We start from the raw sequence: 19,043 nt of genomic DNA, 5'->3' as shown, positions 1-19,043 counted from the left end.
CATGACAGCCTTGCATTAATGCTAATTGAGGTTTATTTTTTAAGCGTACGGATGAAATCTTAATCACTGTGGAAACAAACAGCCTATCTGATTCAGTCTGGTTTCTGTATCATTTGAAAAATGAAAGTATTTAAGCACAATGTAATTGCTTCAGAAGAATGAGAAGATGAGTTTCCTGCATTGCTCAGCAGATGGGCATCTCTGATAGCAACCCACAGCCTGCACCCTGGGTTTCTTTCACATGGCTTGGGGAGGCTGGTAAATCTGCTATAAGAACTTGGACAACGTTTAAGAGATTCTGCTCCACACTGGAACTGCTGTTACCAGTTTATCGCAGCCTGCTAGCCTCCCCACACCACACCCAAACACAATCACACCACCACAGAAAAAGAAAAACCTGAAAAATGAAACCCCACAGTTTTCAACCACACTCAAAGTGCAATGAGTTGTCTTGTTTATTTTATAGCCCGCTTAATCTACAGACATGTTTTCAGTGGAATCAGGAAGACTCCCCATGCAAACCAAACCCTTAAGTTTACTTGCTGCAAGTTGAGCATTTTGACTCTAGGCAGAGTGAACCTTGTTTTATACCATCACTCTAGCACCAGAGGTGTCACCACAACTGTCACCTAAATCAGAAACCAAAGACTGAGATTCTAGCAAGTTTCACCAGGAAATTTAGAAACAAAACCCACAATCGTGAAGGGAAGTTTTATTTGACTTGTAATGCCCACATCCTAAGATTAAAGATTAAAAAAAAAAAAAAAAAAAAAGCTGAAAAGAAAAAGAAAGAAGCAAAACAAGAAAAGATTTTTACACCTTTAGGAAACGAAGGAAGAACAGGCACAGGTTTACATTCATTAGTTCCAGATATGGCAGAGGAATGTTGTACTGAAGAGGGGTAAATAAAATCCTGCTTTCCCACCTCCTTGTATGAGACAGCGCAAGTCATGCTCTTCAAAGCCACACTGATCTCATAGACACAAGGCAGATTTTTCCTTGGGCTTTTTTTTATTATTATTAAGGTATTTGTGCTTTAAAGATCATAAAGACTCTCCTAGAGTCATTTGGTGTAGTCTCTGCATACATACTAAAGTACTGAGTATGTACTGTAACCACTGGTGAAGCCTGTTAACAACCTCCACATGAAAACTGAAAGTCATGCATATTGGAAATTCTGTTTAAGCATCAGAAACTATTGAAGGATTTTATTTCGTAGCTGCTAAGCTACTTTAAATCCCCATCAGCGTTAAAAATCTTGCAAGTGTCAGCCCAGAATGATTTAACCTCTTGAGAATAAGGGTTCATTATAAAAAAGGCAAATAATCTTGTCTCTAGAGGTTCTACCCAAATACCTATCTCATCTGCTGCTAATACTGATGAATTTCCTTTGCTAAACACGATATGCTGGGGAAGGAAGGATTCGCTAGCCATCTCTTACGAAGCCAGAGGGCAGGCGGTTGTTCCCTCAAAACCTTTTACTCTACCTGGCAAAACAGACGCGTATGAGGGGGCTGCCTTTTGGGCCAAGCCCTGCTCCGGATGAGGTCGGTGGGAGCAGCCCGAGCCCCTGCCCAGGTTTGCGCCCAGAGGAGCCGAATGCGGCGTGTCACTGACTGGCACCCCTCTGGCCAGGGAGAGCTGCTTCTGCAAGACCAGCTCCTCCCGACCCACTGGTCTGACGTGTCAGAGGCCGCACACACGACTGCCCTTCCTCTCAACTACACTGGGGTTGGTGAGGGAGAAAGAGCAGCCAGGAAATAGCCGGGGGGGCACGTAGAGAAGTTTAACATCCTCCCCAGTAAAGAGAAAGTCAGTTTGTCTCAGCAGACATCCTCAGCTTGTGCAGGAGCGAGTTAGTGTTGGTGGACGGAGGGGAAGAACTCGACGTTCAATAAGGTGCGGGATGTTCTCAAGGAAGATTCCTCTTTACCTTCACTGGGAAGGCAGCATGCCCTATTTGCAATAAGGGCTAAGGAAAAGCGTAAAGCTGTAATAAGACTGTCTTTCTTCCATTTGATTGATTAGGAATTTACCATTTCTTAGCTTAAGAAGCTACAGTGCAAGTTCGTGTTCGCTTCATGGGGACCCCGTTTCAGTATCCTCTCCCACAAGCATGCAAAAAGGCCTAAGTCAGCAGCCAGTGTTCTGTCTTGTACACGAAGCAGGCAGGCTGCCCCAAACACTGAGGCCAAAAGACACTCAAAGTAGTAAATAAATACGAATAAAACAACGCTAAAAGTGAGAAATTAACAGCATCGATTGTTTAGAATTACAATCCATATTATTACATTAATCTTCACATTTTAGCATCTTTTTAACCACTGTACAAAGCTGCTGAAATTACTCTTTCTTCTAAACCAGCCAGACAAGAGCACAAAGCACTACAAACATTTGTTTTGGCAAAGTAACTTGCTTTCAGAATCTAACATACTTTTGAATCACAGTTTACTTATAGCAGGTGTGTCGGGCTAATAACAACATCCTCTGTTTCTTCTCTCACTGCATGCTGCCAGGACACCTCAGAGACTTTTCTTAGTTTCAATTGCTGCCTCTTAAATCCTTCCCACAACAGTTTATTTCCTGCAGCCTCACTCGGGCCAGCTGCTCCTCACTTCTGCCTGAACCCCGTCTTGGTTATTGCACTAAGCTGGTCTTCAGGCTAAGTCACGTCAGTCTGATGTGCTTCGAGCAACAGATGTTACATGCTCTGCACTTAGCCTCTAGCAAGCATCTCAGGAGCATTTATCTACTCCTACATCCTCCTGTTTACTTTTTCCCTGCTTACTTCCTTCCCGCCTCTGTCAGCAGAATCCACATTGGGTATCTGAAGAGGAAGAAAGACGACATTTGTATTCTCTAAGCCCATGCACTGACTTTCCACTCATATGGAAACTCCCAGATTCTTTCTTTTTTTTTCCCCCCCTTGCAAAACTATGGCTACGTAAGACTTGTGCCTTTTACCTGGAACAGACACAAGGAATAACTAATCAGTCGGGAGAAAATCAGCAAAGCCCATGTTTTTGTGAAAGTCCTCATTTTCTTCTCCCTGAAGACCTCCTCATTCTGAGGCTGGGACTGAGACGGGAGAAAGCACAGGCTGGACCCTCAGCCTTCACCTGTGGCGCTGCACTCACCGAGGACTCGGCAAATCACCACAAACCTCACACAAAAGCCAGGACTGCCTCAAGTCCAGTGCGCTCCCCTGCTGCTGTCCCTGCACTAGTATCCAGCTCTGCACGTGCCCCAGGGCAGCCAGATCCCAGGTGCTGGCTGTGCAGTCAGGATCGCATCATCTGAGAAGAGCCCGTCCCAGCGCTACAAGGTCGGATGTATACGTAAATCTGATCTATACCCCAAATTATGCTGTTTCTTAGGACTGACAGACTATGAAGAGTTGTTTCCTCTCTAGCAGCTTGATCCCAGGCCTCCAGCTATCTGTACACATAACCCCTTTCGCACACCACATCCAGCATCTACACCTCTTACTAACTTGTGCATTATAGGAAAAGGCACCATCCTGTATCGGCTCCCTCTGCTTGTGTACGCCCCACACCTCCTCCCCAGGGAAAACTGATGCCGGCTCATTCTGAAATACAGCAAGGCACTTTGATGGACGTTAAAGAGACTTTGTGCATGCACAGGCAGGTTGCAAATCCACCTCTTCCTCACACTGGCTTGCCTTAGGGGCAGACATAGACCTCAGCAACCTCCTAAGCAGGGATGCTGCAGCACAGAGCCTGCCATCTGGCCTGCAAAGAGCAGCACCACAGTGGGAACAGACCAGCTTCCTTAGAGCTTCAGACTGGTTACAAAAGTCTGAATTTTACTTCAGTGCTTTACACAAGTATATCTTCCTCCCTGGGAAAGAAATCTTTGCCAGTCACATTGCATGCGTTAAAGCACATAAGGTAAAAATCAGCAGTAATTGTCTGCAGAAACACAGCAGAGAAGAACAATGATAAAAATCCCAAAGCAAACAAAGCCTCCTTGAGAAGCTAGGGGTCAAGTGGAGAATTTACCAATGATGTTCCTGCTCCCCCACACAATCGTAAACATCAGGGATTATTTCCCAGAAAACACACAGGCAAAACAGGTATATATATTGCCCTATTCAAGAGAATTGGGCAGAAGTCTGGGCCCAGGCAGTTTGTGGTTTATATGACACATTAAAAATAATAACAATAATAATAATAGTAGAACAGGAAGGTGGAACAAAGAAGAAATTCAAACCATAATCTGGCAAGTGGTCCTGGATCCATCCCAGCAAACACTACTGGCTATAAAAAGCAGAAGGTCCCACCAGGCTGCTGCGTGTTGCGATAGTCTTGCTGCCACCACCGCACATTGCAGGTAGTTTTATCCATCTTTGGGAGGAAAAAGGTGCTTGTACAAAACTGTTTTCCTCCCCTGACTGACATCAGATGAGTTCCTTCAGTGGCTCATTTTCTCCAGGAAGCATGCCATTCAGCTCAGGGGAGGTCTCGGTGCCCAGGTATCCCAAGAGGATCTCGCTGCGCCGCCGTGACAGCTGCAAAATGTCTTCTGCCAGTGACTGCACTGTTGTGTATCTCACGTTGTCCAAATCAAACATGTCCTTCAGGTATTGTACTATCTGGTGCTGCAAAGACAAAAGGAAAGTTTACAGTAAGAAGACCTCCTCCCACCTGCCAATACCAGCTACCCGGATGCAGCAAGGAGAGAACCCCACAAAGAAATCTGCATGTCTGCCATCCAAGAAAAGATCTGCTTCGGGCTGGGTGTTACTTTTGTGGCTAGATGCCCTCATGCCTCTGTAACGGGACAGCAGAGCTCCTGAAGTCAGGAAAGCAATGCTGATGGCCATGGCAATATCCATGAAAACCTCAATGAATGCCATCACAGCTTCTCGTGATATTATCTACAAGAACAAGAGGATTTAGGCTTTAAAATCAAATATGTAACTTGTAAGACCCCACGTACTCTCAGACAAGATATTCTTTCAGCATATGCACCTGTAATCTTTTCCAGGACTGATGGTATAAATCGACCTCATCACACATTTTTGCTACCAGCTATGGTAAACTGTGTTGGGAATTCTTATCAATCACAATTCAGCAATCTGCATCTCAAACCCCTGCGATTTTTAGAAAGATTTTGTACAGAGCCGAGTTTCTTAGTGCCGCATTAGTCATCAGAAGCACACATCTGCAGTTTTAAGCCAGAAGACAGGAGGTCCACACAGATTAGGTACAGAAAAGCCATCTTACCTTGAAGAAACTGCAGACTTCAGATAATTGCTGCTTGGGCCCCAGAAAACCAAAGGCTAGAACAGGACTGACATGCTCCGATACGGAGTAGAAATGAGAGATAAAGCCATCTGGTACCTGCCACAGGGAAGGGAAGAATTGGTTGGTCTTTACTTTCAGACAGAATTAGCAGCTTATTCCGTATCAGCTACTAAATTCCCTGCCAGAAAGCACCGTGCTTCAGTAACTGAAGTTTAGAGCTACTTTAAGAACACCTCTTCCTGCAGAATTGCATTTATCGTTCAGAGCCCCTGAAGGATGACTAGAGCTTTCTATCCTCATGTTTCTAAACTGCTATTTCAGGAAGAAAATAAATTAAAAAAAAATGAAAGGCAACCATCGAGCAGTCTTTATAGGCTCTGCTTATAATCTCCAGACTGAGCCAGGAAAGGGCATGCAAATACCCAAGACAGAGCTACTGCATGACAGCACCTATACAGCTTCCACCACTCTCATTTCTCTTTGTACCACCTCAAGAGGCAAACCCTGTCATACCAGCTGGCTGCGGGACAGGAGCAGAAAACTCGCCAGAGGCCACAGACCCTGTGGCAGAACAGGGCTGGTAAAGGTGCAGCTTCCTGTTCCCCAGGTCCATGAACTCATCTGCTGTGATACTTTAGAAATACTAGCCACAGATTTAAGGGAAATGGACCAAGTAATAGCAGGGGTCCTCAAACTTTTTAACCAGGGGGCCGGCGCGGATGAAGTGGCAGGCAGTCATCTGCGGCTGCTTGGTTTCCCCCCCCAACCCCCGGCGGGGGAGGGGCAGGGGGTGTCTGTAAATACCGGGGGCCAGACTGAGGACCCTGGGGGGCCGTATCCTGCCCGCGGGCCGTAGTTTGAGGACCCCTGTAATAGCGAGTCAGCAATCGGCGCTGGGAAGCAGAGAAACGTGTGAGCCACTCATTGCACTGCCAGCAGGGAAACTACAGTTCAGGAGCAGCCCCTTGTTGCTCGCTGTCTGTGAGCGTTCCTACGGTACTGCAAGCAGAGAGGGAATACCAGACAGGTAACGTTGTCGTTTGAATCCTCACATCAAGAAAAAGGGAGAAGAAACTCAGACCGGTTCAGTAAAATACTGGCATGGCAGTGGAGCAATGACAGCAGGACCCCAGTGCTCTAAGGCATCACGAAGAACGTGATTCATTTCAGTCTTACACCACCTAGGTTTTGTATTTTGTCAAGATCTAGGCATCAGCTTTTCAGCTTCAAATACATCAGATTCTCTCCCTTTTAATTAATTTTGCTTACCATCAGAAGCCTCCTTTTTGCTTTCAGAACTGACCAGCAAGCAGTTGCTAGAGCCTACAATTAACAGAGAGAGACCATCAGTTACTGCGATTACTTAAAAAAACCTCACAAACCAACCAAAAAATACCCAAACCCAGTTTGCCAAGACATTGCCACCAAAATATCAAAGCAGCGGGCCTTTTGTGCCAGCAACTCTAAAATCAGTGACAAAATCAAAGCGAACTGGAAGGAGATTAGCCATTCCAGATCCATTCCAGAAAAGCTGGTGTTTTTGAAGATTGCTAGTATGATCTGGCACAGTTGCCAAACACCCCAGAATGCAGACTCTAAGCAGACCACTGTTAGAAGGTGCCTCCCAACCATCTTCTTCTCAGTCTATGAAACTTAACAGTCTTAAATATGCAGCTGGGGACCAGGACTAGAGGAAAGCACTGCTACTTTAGCCTCGGTGTCTGCTGAGGTACCACCAGAATGAACGGCTAGGTGCAGAAACGCACACATGTTTTTCCCTACATTTTGATCCTCTTACTATCATTCACTAAATGAATGTCATCTTTTAACATTTGCATGGCATCACTGATAAAGGTTGCTAGGGAAATAATTCTACCGAAGCCAGCCAGATGCCTCCAAAATAAGCAAAGCTTTTCTGTAAACAATTTACATGTAACCAGAAGATTGCTGTTTATTGCTTCAGAAAGTGTGGTATTTCTAAAGAGAAAATTCAGCTCAGCCCAGACACCTGAGGCTATTCTCTCTCCTAGCCTCGGCACTGTGATCTCGCGCTCTGCACAAGGACTCCTCATTTAACGCACCGTCTCCTTGAAGCTGTCGGAGAGCCAGCGGTTGCGTAGCACAGCTAGCACGGAGGAGGGTGGGTTCTCCAGATCCTCAAAAGCATCCATGAGGATGAAGTCCAGGACAATATCAAAGAAACTCATGCACACCACCTGTCAGAAAGCAGACCAGTCTGTAAAGGGAACAGTTTTAAAAAAAAAAAACAAAAAAAACAACAAAAAAAAAAGCCATGGACTTTACTCTTTTGGTTTGAAGCAACAAAATGTAACTAGCTGAAGTACGCAATGTAATAGTATTTCAGTAGCAGTTCTTTCACTCCTGGGCCATTCCTACATATCCATTATCCTCCAACTCCTCTGCAACTTTGTGGAGATAATGTCTTTACCAACCCCTCTTCCCTCCAGCTCCTGCTGAGTGGTCGGCCAGGTCTCCTGCTTCAGTGCATAATGCAGCATCTCCTCGTAGCTTTCCAGAAAAGCTTTGGGATTCTGGGAGGGCAGAGAAACAAAACACTTCAGGAGGTACAACAGCTGTGGGCACATTTCACTAAAGTTTGACTGCTCTATTTTGAGCTAACATCAACATCAATGCATGTGACTGGGTGAAGTTTTTAGCTAAAACACTCTTTGTGCAGAGACAATTTATTTCTGGGAGACATGGATCACCCTAGGCTCAGCTGTGACTCAAAGCACCTACATCAGCCACTTCCTTGAAGAAAGTGGAGCAGAGACACCCGTACACACAGTAAGCCACTGAGGGTCTAACGCTGTGCAAGCAACAATCTCCATCTAGTCATTGGTCATCCCCTGATTAAGTCAGTGATCTGAGAACTGATGCAAAGGTTTAATTGCCCTTTCCCTTTCCTACATTCCTTGAGATGATGCTGTCACTGATGCACAGCCTGTACCCTCTGTTTGCTCCCATGAAGCACAGCATCAAAACTGTGGACAGGAGATGCACAGAGAGGCTTTCAAGAGAATCTGGTTAAGCAAGATTAAAAACACAAGTGGTTTATTTCTCACAATAGTCACCAGCACACAGATGCAGTTTTCTTCTTCCAACACACTGGACAAACTCTGGGTCAGGATGGAGGAACAAGTGTCCCCGTACTCAAGACACAGCTCAGTTGTTATATAAACTTCCTACCTTTTCAGCCTTTGTCATCAGTCCTATCACCATTTGCTTCCCAACCTCCCCAAAAAACAGTTGATTGCTTTCATCCTCCAGCAGCTCCTGCAAAGGGAACACAAGAAGTCTCCTGTGAGTGCCTACGCCCACACAAATTCTGACTTGGGAGAAAAAAAGGACAAGACACAAAGCACTGCAATGCTGCATACACCAGTATCATTAACCGTCAATAAGCTGGAGTCTAGAAACAAAACTTGTGTCTCCAGGAAGCAAGTTCAAAATCAGGCTGAAAGACTGGAAGTGACAAGAATGGAGCCACAGGCTGGGAGTGGGGCCAGGGCACAAAAGCTGCTGTTCAGGCTCTAGACTCACATTGCCAGGAAAAGGACTGTGGTAAGGAGAAGGAAAACTTGCTCCCCTATCTCAGAGGTTTGACTCCAGCCTTAAGTGGGAGTACCAGCTTCTGGGCAGCTCTGAAATTTCTAAACTTTACCTTCCCTGAACTAAACCAGCATCAGCAGCCATGGAACCACCACCCAAGCTGGGCACAGGGACCAGGGGATCTACTTCCTCTCCTAATCAAATTGATCAGGATGGGATTACAGAGTTAAGCAAGGGGAGCTTGGGCTGCTGCTGCTTTCACTTGCTCTAGAGAGGCTGAGACTTCTCTGTGCTGGCGGAGGAGAATGTGCCGCTGGCAGCAATGTACCGCAGGAGCCCAAGAGCCTCGAGCTGCTCTCACCTGGAAGGCCTGCCTGATGCAATGCAGCTTCGCAAGGAAATCCTGGTCGCTGTAGCAGCCAAGAAGCTCTGTCCTAGAGGGAAAGGGGAAGAACTGAATAAATTTCAGCTCTCCTCATGTCTGTGTTTCTACCAACTATGGTCACCTAAAAAAAGAGAAAAAAAAAAAAATCCCTGTCTGTGCCTAGGAGAAAGTAACAACTGCGTTCCTTTTGCACAGCTCCCTGGGGCACCAGAGCACCTCTGCAAAGGCTGTTACAGCACAGGACTACACCAGCCAGCCTCGGGACAGTCACATTTCCCATTATTAATTTCCCCGGGCCATTACCCTTTCTTAACATCCGTGTCCTAAAATATGGGGCTAGTTCCCTGGGAAGTCCAAACCAGCGGGAAGGATGCTAAGAGCTTCCAGCCCCAAAGGGTTACTCTGGTTATAGGGCTGCTCAAAAGAGCCTCGACACAAGGACCCACAACTCCAGCTGGCACTTCACCTCAGTGTCCGGCATGCAACCTTCCCTTCTTTCACTAACTGCAGAGCTTCTTCATATGCCGCTACTGGCTTAGAGAGGTGGAATGGTATGTCCTCAAAGTGGAGGGAGTCAAAGAGCTGTAGAGGTGGCAAGAGACATGGGAAGAACAAAATGATCTTGTTAAATGTTTGCAAATACTCAGAGACTGCACACAAGCAAGATATGCCTTCTTCAGCTAGCACCCTTTTGTCAGTGCCCATTATTTCATGCAAAGACATTTCTTTTCCCACAGTTTCAAAGCTGTCTCAGCTCTGAGACAGCTCAATATCCCCTAAAATTTATACAACAAAGCCACACTACATCAGATTTACAGTACTTTCCTAGCTGTTATGGCACGTTTTCTACAGTAGGTAGGAAGATGAGGTGGAAATGCTGGTTGGAAAGGGCTGCACCATGCCCTTAATTAAAAAGCTTTTCTTAATATCCATCATGAACCTCCTAGGCTGGGGTTGTTGCCCCATGTTTTATCATCTTCCTCTACCAAGACGTGTTTGGCTCCACCGCCTTTGTGGCTCCCTTGCAAGCCGCTGGACTGTGACACACAGCTGAAATTTAAGTCACCTCTGCTGCAGAGAAGAAAGACTCTTCGGAAATTGAGCTGTCTTCATCATCTGTCCGAAGCCGCAATGACCCATCCGTCAGTGGAAGCATTAAAGTCTTCTCTGGAGGAGAGGAAGAAGCTCCATGTGTTGGGAGTTTATGGACTACCGTTCCTCTTAGCTCCTGTGCTCACTCTCTCTCCCCCACCCCCACAAACACCACTTTGTCACTCCAGCTTACAGAAAAGACAAAAAAACTAGACAGGAAACTGGTACTTTAATGCATCTCTAACCCGGCTCCCATACCCAGATCCAGCAGCATGCTGTCTGATGGAAGCGAAGACCCAAACTCTTCCTGGAGGTGGTAGGCTCGGTGCAAGAGGGACTCCAGCTTCTCTGCAAACTCCCTTTTCTGGGACTCCTCCTTGAACATACAGAAATGCCACTCTTAGTTAGCCAGCTGGGCAGAGACAGATCGACAGCACAAATATGGAAGGAAATTTTCAGTAAAATGGGATTTACAGTTTGCAGATTAAATGATTAAAAAAAAGGAAAAAAAAAAAAAAAAAAAGAGAGAGGACTCATTAATCCTACAATGCAGCTAATAATACAAGGGTAGGGAAGCTTCTACATAGCCTTGTTCAAACCCTCTGGCTCTTTAGCTTAACAATTCTTTTTCCCCCTGTTAAAAAAGGAAGAAAGAACTTAAGAACTTTAGCCTGCCACCCAGAAAAAAATGGTATTTTAATGAGTTACAGATCACTTAATTCTCCTGACTTGTGACTAATTTCAAGAGAGAATCACATCAGAAAACCTGTGTTGAATACAACAGAGTGTCCAGAACTGGACAACAGAGTAAGAGTCCTTGGATTAAGATGCTGGGCACAAGCAAAGTTTTCTATAAGCAGCACAGGAGGACAGGAAAAAAAGTCAGGGAGAAAAATCAGACTTATACAAAATCTTGCCTTCACACCCCTGCGTCTGCGTATCTCACCCAAAAGACAAAAGCATTAACAAGAAGCATGAAATCTATTTTGATAAAGAATCAACTGGTTTTAAGTCAGTTTTAGACATACTGTGGGACTTTCCAAGGAGAGACGACAACATGCAAATCCAGATTTTATTTGTTTAAATATTGCCCAGCACAAAAGACAGATATCCCACATACTTACTACAGCAGGCCCTGTTTATAAACAGCTGGGAGCCCTTTCTGCCAGTGAGAACTCCTGGAGAGCTGGGAGTTTAGCGCCTTTCACAGCCCTGAGCTACAACTGCTCTTTTAAGCTTTGTGGCTGTCACTGAGCCACTCTAGTTCAGATCTCCTCTTATCAGAAGTCTTCCCTGCATAGTCCTCAAGTCCAAGACAGCAGGCATTGTCCCAAAATAGTGGTTTCTGCAGCTGTATATGCTGAACGAGTGACACAAGCCCCTGCCCTTCCAGGGTGAGTGCAAGTGAGCTCAGTGAGCAGGGGCATACTTCACTCCTACTGAGTTACTACTTTGCTTTGCTCACTAATATACACAGGCAGCTGGCCTCTGTTTCTCCACCCAGCTTCCTAGGAAGTGATAGCAGCCATGAAGATCTCCACTTTTGAACGTGTTAAGAGTTACAGACAACACTGCCAGGCAAAAAGCTATTTCCTCCTCTCTGGTGCTGCATTCGTTACAGCCTTTTCCTACCGCAGTCTCTGCTACTGGAGGACTCGCATGACAGTGACTGACATGATGCTGGAAGGTGAATAGAAAAGCTGGGGAATGAGGGGGTGAGACTTATTAACAAGAAAAAGAAATTAAAAACACCCACTCACGTTGCATAAGGAAGCGGCAGATACAGACAGCTCTTAGACAGAGTCTGGCCCAACTCTGCCCTTAATTTGCTCTTCTTTTAACCTTTTACTTATTACTGCTCCCAGCACCGGGGCTGGCCTTCCAGCATGTTCCCCAGCTGGCAAATGCAAGGAAGAAGTGGGCACTCACCTCTGGGATGCTCTCAGACATGCTCTCTTGCTGTTTCTTGCTGTCCCAGGGCATGGGGGTGCTGGTACTAGCACTGTCCCTCTGCCTGATGGTCAGTGCCTGCTCCCACTTCTGCAGGGCCTCCTCAAACAGCTCCATGCCTGGCAACGCAAGCAAATACAAGCTGTGAGAGTCCCAGGCCACTTAGAAGCAAAGCGACACAGCACGAGTCCTTCCTCACTCAGATAACCCACCAAAGAAGGAAGCCTCTCTCCAACTGCTAAGAAATAATACTTTCTTATATGAATGAATATGTAATATACATAAAAAACATTAATATATAAACTAATAGGTAATGTAATATTTCTTTCCCTTTTAAATATGGTTTAATTTGGATTAGAAGTTACTGAGAACCTCCCCAAGCTGGTTAAAACATCAGCCGTGTTACTTCCAAAATACTATTCTCTGCACAAGGTGAGCCTGCTGGTCAAAGAACAGTATTTTGGAAGTAAATCATTCACTGAGAAAACAGAGAAATGTTTCTTCAGGAGAAGATGGGATTTTTATAACTAACAAGTGACCGAGTTTTAAGTTGAGCACGGGAGAGAGCTTCCTGTTAGAGCTCTACACTGACCCACTGATGCTCTATCTCAATTTACACCCTCTTTTTGCTCTCTCAATGATAAACTGTGCCCCCCCTCCCCTGGGCAATGTTCCTCCCGTGCTTGTTTACCTTGAACATAAAGGCTTTCTGCACTGGAATCAGCAATGGCTCCAGCATCTCCCATTGCCTGGGCCTCCCACACCCCTGCCGATGCTGGTGTTGGGCTTGAGGAGTTGACTGCTACCATCTGCAGGAAGGGAGCAAAGCAGCAAATGCCTTTTGAATTCTCTCCAAGGGCAGCAATGCCAAGACCACACAAACACCATCACCAGTTACATTTCAACAATAAGCCACTTCCCGGAACCGGTACTCCCGCACCTGGGAAGGGGAAGGTCTCCAGGGTTACCGGCTCCCTCCCGCTTGGGTTCACACTACACTGTTAACTGCCAAGAGCCACAGCGCTGAGAGGGAAGGCAAGGTGACAAGTCCTCCCCTCCTCCACCCCACACCGCAGCGTCACCTTTGAGAGCACAGAAAGTTGTGTGGGAAATATCTTCCCAACCAATTTACACCGAAGCTTTGTTAGGAAGCAGCAAGCTGTACAATGGTGAGCACTGGCAGGGGAGCACGGATGGAGGTGACAGCCCAAGAAAGCTCCAAACTAACCTCTACAAAAGCACAAGGATTTTGATAGAAAGTTCACGTCAGCCCCAGCTGTCCACACAAAACCACCAAGTCAGAGGGGAGCGACCACAGTCCAAACAAAGGAACAGATTGCCAGCAAAAATACAGCTGAGGGCTTTGGCCAGGGGGATCCTTGCTCTTCTCTTTGTAACCAAACCTTCTCCTGGGAGGGCTGAGCACTATGATCCGCACAGCAAACCCAGCTTTCTGCAATTTCACACTAGTGCATAAATGTTTTCTAAAGTCTGACCCAGTAAAGCGCTGGGCTCAAACACTATCAATGACCAGTGTTTCCACACGGCTTAGAGAAAGATGACCAAATGTGAGCATGATAGCAGAAAAAAGCTACAGTAATCATCTGACAGATGAATTCTTGCCCTGCCTCCATTGATTAATGTCTGTGGGGTGTTAATAGATCACCTTGAGATCCAGAACTGCAGATCAGTGCACTGCTGCTGACTTATTTACTGGATGGCAAAGAAGAGCCCCAGAAAGCAGCAGAGCACGCCGGCAGAAGCTGCAGCTGTGCAAAGGATGAGCTGTTTTTCCATCGAGTAACATGAAAGCAATGAGTACAGCATCACAGATGATCAGCTCCCACACAATGAAGGGGGTACGGGAACAGACCCCACCCATGCACCAGCAGTGGAAAAAAGAATTTAGTTTTTTGTCTAAAGAGAAACAGACTTTAGCAACACAAAACCCAGACAGCATCTGTGGGAAGGGAGAAGGCACACAGGAGTTAAAGGGACGCGAGAGTGGCTGCAGGGGGAGGGAGGCCAGAGCTGGGCACAGCTCGGTCCTCTCACTGACCCATGCCCTCGCATCCCAGTTACCCCAGGGGAGTGATACTGGTGCAGGCTGCACGCCCAGCGCCGTGCCGGCACTGCCGCCTGCTGGAGACACACTTTGGCCGGCACAGATTTTTGGCAACTTTCTGGTGGTTTAGCTGTACAGGACAAGCCAAAATACAGCAATGCCTGTGCGTACTGTAAGGTGCTGGTGGCCGACAGCTCCCTTCGGGGGGGTGATTTTCCCCTCTTCTTGCCCCAGCACGGCTGACCAGCCACCGAGCCCAGGTGGGTGATGCCAAGAGGGTGTTTTGCAGCCAGGTGCTGTTCACCAAGCTCCAGAGGTTTGCTTGTGCCACCTACTGCTCCACCAGCAGCACGTGAGGCTTTGAGCAACAGGGATGTAAAAGACGTCTTGAAGCCACAAAAGCAGCCCAGTGCTTCTGCGTTTGGTCTCACAAGAGGCGGATAAAAGCAGTGATGACTTCTGCTGCTGGTTAAGCCTGAATTACCTGTATTTACAGGCTGCTTTTGGCTTTGGAGGAAGTAGAATGGCTAGGCCATGTTCTCAAACTGCACTGTTTCCTGAGCAGAGCGACCAGGTTTTGGTAGTTAATGTGCTTTTAACAACCTAGGAGCAGCCCCAGCACAAGATGGTTGTACTGGCACCGGGGCTGCTGGGCCACCCAAACCCCTACCACGGAGGGAAGCAAGCAAGCTCCCCGTTACTGTGAGACCCAGCAACAACCAGCCTCGCTCCTTGAGGGGGGTCGCAGAGAGCCCTGAGGAATCACAGCCACGTCCCACACACAAGTGTCTCCTGCAGCCCCTTGCTGGCCAAAGTGGGATGTACCCTGGGGCTCACGGCCACTGGAAAATGCCGCTCTGATTTCACACAGGCAACTCCAGTCACGGTAAGGTTAATAACAGAACACACCCTACAATTATGCTGTAACCTGTTCTGCTCCAAAAGCTCTGGCATTATCCATTGGGCAGCATAAGCCCAAGGACTTGGTGATCTTGTTACAGGTAAGTGCACTCACATCCCCCAGCCCAGCTGAGAAGGTCCTTACCGAGCCGAGGCTGTGGGAGGAACTGGAATGTTTGCTGGGCTCGATGGAGGAAATCCCACTGAGCGTGTCATTGCTTTTGCTGCCAGGACTCTGGACTCTCTTGCTGGAGTATCCTGCAGTTGGGAAGGTCATACAAAAACAGGATTTTAGGCCCAGTTCATTGCAGCTGTGAATAGGGAGGAGAAGGTCACCCTGTCAAGTGTGATGGCAAATGGGCAAAGCAGCATCCAATACTGAGACACAAGTCACAGATCTGCTGTATGCTCTCTTTTGCTCCGAGACGCTAAGAAAGCTGGTATCAGTGGGGACCTGAGACTGAGGAATGAATATTTATCCACCACTCATGGATGGCAGGAGGCAAGTGAAAAGCATCAAGAAGAAACTCCTCCAGCTTCCCTCAGGCCAGGCAGAGCACAGACATCACTCCCTTGGTTATTATTAAAAACACTTAAAAGATTTTCATACGTTTCACAAAACAAATGCTTAATCCCTAGAATGCTTTGCTGAGGACCTGGGTCAGTCTTACCCCAAAAAGCAATACACCCAGATGAAGAAGCTGCCCAAGGTGCAGGAGCCACCGCAGAGCTGGATGGACACTCCCAAGTCCCCAGCCTGGCCCAGGCCACCCTCTCCCGACAGCCCAAGCTCACCGACGTGGCTGTACACGGGACCCCTGGGTCAGGCACCATATCGGCATTGCCAAGATCAATACGCAACCAGGTCACTGTGTGCCCCGGGTCATTATCGTCAGGGGAAGCATGGCGTAACGGGTCCACAGCCCTTCTGTAGGAAGGGGAAAGGGCACTGCAAACCTTATGCGAAAACCTCAGTGTCAGTTTTTTCTCGCAAGGGCTTTGAGCTCAGGGTCTCTCCCTTCCCTCCGCTAACCCTGTGTTCATGGCAGCCTGCTTCAGGCTTCTAATTTCATTCTGCATCAACGCACCACACAAATGGCATTGCTTTCCTCTCCCCTCAGCTGTCAGGAACTTCCCCTCGTTCCCTGTACACCCTCTTTGCTCCCTCACAAAAGGCTTTTGGGACTTTCCTTTTTTGCAAGGCCAACCTTTCTTCACAGAAGAGACCCTCCTGGTTGGCAAGATGGGCACTGTGATCCCTCCAGGCTTAAAGCCACACTTCTCTGGAGCGATCTGCTTCTTTCGACGACGACGACGCTTCAACTGATGAGCTGCAAGAGCCAATGCAACTGTCCCAAGAGCTGTAGCAAACAGCACCTTACGCAGGCCTGGAGAGAGCCGCAGCTGAGAGAAGACAGACTTTAAACACAAAAGATACGGAAGAGCAACAATGAAAAAACAACTCCACCACCCTTTTTTTTTTTAAAAAAAGCAGCCTCAAACAGAAGACACCTTGGCATTTCCCCTCCCACCCACAAAGCTCAGCTCCTTCAGCTCCTGCTACACAACTAGGACTTACCAGCAGAGAAACTGGGGAGCATCATTTTGACAGAACCTGGAGAACTTGGTCTCAACCCTCATTACCAAAACACACTGCAAAATCTGCACACAGCCTGTACCAAATGCAGCCCAGGCTACCCAAGCTCACCTCTAAAACCCTGGTATGTATCTAAGTCTTGTCACCCCAGGTGCTATATTACTACAAGTGGGAAATAAATTACTCTTCTTTAAAATAACAAGTATTACTTTAGTGCCTTTGATGAAGAACAAGGTTGAACCTGGGTGTTCTCCCAGGGAGGGACGGGGGAAGCCCTTCGCTCCCCTCTCCAAGCCCACCCTGAGCAGTTCTCTTCCACCACCCCAAACTCTCCACGCACTTCTCACAAACCCGTAAACCGCCCAGGTCCCCCAGCATCACCCCATTACACCTCTGTCCCTCACAACTAACACAGGCAACCTCTGGAGAGAAAACCCAAAGAACATGAAGAAAAGCCCTTCCTGTTTCTTGTACCTGCCCGAAAGTTGTGTAAACAAACACAGGGATCTCTGCCACAGTCATTGCCAAGGCCTGGATGATGGACATTCCCTCTGTCCTTCTAAATGCCATATCTGCACAAGGATCTCGGCACCTCTGGAAGCCACGATGGGGAAGGGCACTTGCAGATGCTGTGTGAGCTGCTCACAAAGAAATCCAGCTTTTCTCTGATATCTGGCTCGGAGTCCTGGGGTCAGCGTTCATCCAGCAACCTTCCTCCTGCAGGGAAAGGAGAAAAATCAGGCAAGGGAAGGGAACACACAGCCTGCACCTCCTTGTAGTGCACTTCACAAACCACACACCAGGTCACTCGGAGCAGCAATGTTGCTAGAGCCAAGCGGATCTAAAGCATCTTCTCACCAAGCAGCAATTTTTTTGCTTGCCCGACCAACCACAGGGGCAGATCCCCAGCCTGCTCTACAGTGGCCACATCCTTGGACTCGACAGCTGCCAGAGATTTCTACACGCACCAGAACTGGCTGCACATGGTCAGAGGGATTTTGTTTGCAGTCCCCGTATAAAAAAAAATTATTGCAAATAACCACGTGTATGCTTTCATTGTCAAAACTCGGCTTTCACACAGTGTTCTGTGCATTGCAGGCCGGCTCAAGAGCTCAAAACTCAAAAGGCTGTTTGCCCCGGGCGCGGCAGGGCTTTGCTGGCCGCGCTGGAGCTGGGGAGGGGGCACGGCTCTGCGGCGGGGCAGAGCTACACCAGAACGGATCGGAACCAGGGCGGGGGGTCGCTTTTTCAACACCATGAAGTTGCAGAGCCTTCGGCCCCGCACTGATCCGGCTCCGGACCCCGGCGTCCCCCGCAGCCGCCTCCCGACAGGGCCCGAGCGCTGCGGGGCCGGGGCCGGGCGCTCCCCGCAGGGGGAAACGCGGCGTCCGGGCCAGAGCTGAGACGCGGAGAGCAAAGGGCGAGACACCGCGGGCGCGGGCCCCGCCGGGGGTCACCGGGAGCGGGCCGGCAGCCCAGGCCGCGGGGGCCAGGCTCCCACCCAGGCAGGCCCCGCGCAGGGGGCGCCCCGCACCGGCACTGCGGCGAGCTGCGGCCCCGCGAACGAGGCTCGCCGGGCCCCCCGCGCTCCGCCAGGCCCCTCGCATCCCCCGGGCCCGCTGCGCCCGCGCACCCTGGGCACCACCCGCGTCCCAGGCGCCCGCAGGCCTCCCGCAGCCCTGCATCCCGGGGCGGGTCCCAGACCCTCTGCGCCCCAGCGAGCCCCCCCCCCCCCCCGCCAGGCCCGGTTCCACCCGGGGGTCCCCGTTCCCTCCCCCCACCCCCCGCCGGCGATGGTGCGGCCTGCCGGGCCCGGCCCCCGCCAGGAGCGCGGTCGGCACCACTTACCGTGGCGGGGGAGCGCGCGGCCCCGCGCGGCGCCCTCTCCCCGCGCGTCGCGCCATGGCCGCGGAAGGGCAGCGTCTCCTTCCCTCGCGCCGCAGCCTACCCTGCGCGGGGGCGGAGCCCGCCGCCGATCACCGCCCCCTCGGCCCCCCTCTAGCCAATAAGAACGGCGAGCTGCCTGCCGGCGCACCAATCAGAGCGCACCCCCGGGCCTGGGTCGAGGCTGCGGCGGCAAGTGCGGCTGAGCCGCGCGGGGCAGGGGCGGGCAGGCGACGCGAGCGCCCATTCGGCGGCGGCTGACAGCTCCCCCCGGCCCCCGCCCCTTAAAGGGGCCACTCCGCCGCCCGGCCCTCCCCCGCTCCCCCT

At 49.1% G+C, this 19,043-nt stretch overlaps 1 protein-coding gene across 7 annotated transcripts; it reads right to left on the bottom strand.

Annotated features, from left to right (window-relative positions):
• Positions 1-415: 415 nt before the first annotated feature.
• Positions 416-18,805, bottom strand: MIGA2 (mitoguardin 2). 7 transcript variants are annotated; one of them, XM_080402632.1, is made up of 16 exons: positions 18,681-18,803; positions 17,307-17,549; positions 16,428-16,654; positions 15,381-15,495; positions 12,962-13,079; positions 12,250-12,389; positions 10,579-10,696; positions 10,295-10,395; positions 9,695-9,810; positions 9,205-9,277; positions 8,481-8,567; positions 7,724-7,822; positions 7,352-7,486; positions 6,540-6,593; positions 5,250-5,366; positions 416-4,621 (listed from the first exon to the last, which is right to left on the bottom strand). In XM_080402632.1, the coding sequence occupies exons 2-16, from the start codon at positions 17,400-17,402 to the stop codon at positions 4,421-4,423; spliced, it is 1,797 nt and encodes a 598-aa protein (XP_080258758.1). In that variant the 5' UTR covers positions 17,403-17,549; positions 18,681-18,803; the 3' UTR covers positions 416-4,420. The 7 variants fall into 7 exon arrangements, with proteins under 7 accessions (XP_080258758.1, XP_080258759.1, XP_080258760.1 ...); XM_080402633.1 differs by having other exon boundaries at positions 15,381-15,493; positions 16,444-16,654; XM_080402634.1 differs by having other exon boundaries at positions 10,579-10,693; positions 15,381-15,493; positions 16,444-16,654.
• Positions 18,806-19,043: the final 238 nt, after the last annotated feature.

Source organism: Falco punctatus (genome assembly GCF_963210335.1).
Source record: "Falco punctatus genome assembly, chromosome: 9".
Lineage (NCBI taxonomy): Eukaryota > Metazoa > Chordata > Aves > Falconiformes > Falconidae > Falco > Falco punctatus.
The sequence above is the reverse complement of the archived record's forward strand: the minus strand, read 5'-3'. Positions and strand labels throughout refer to the sequence as shown.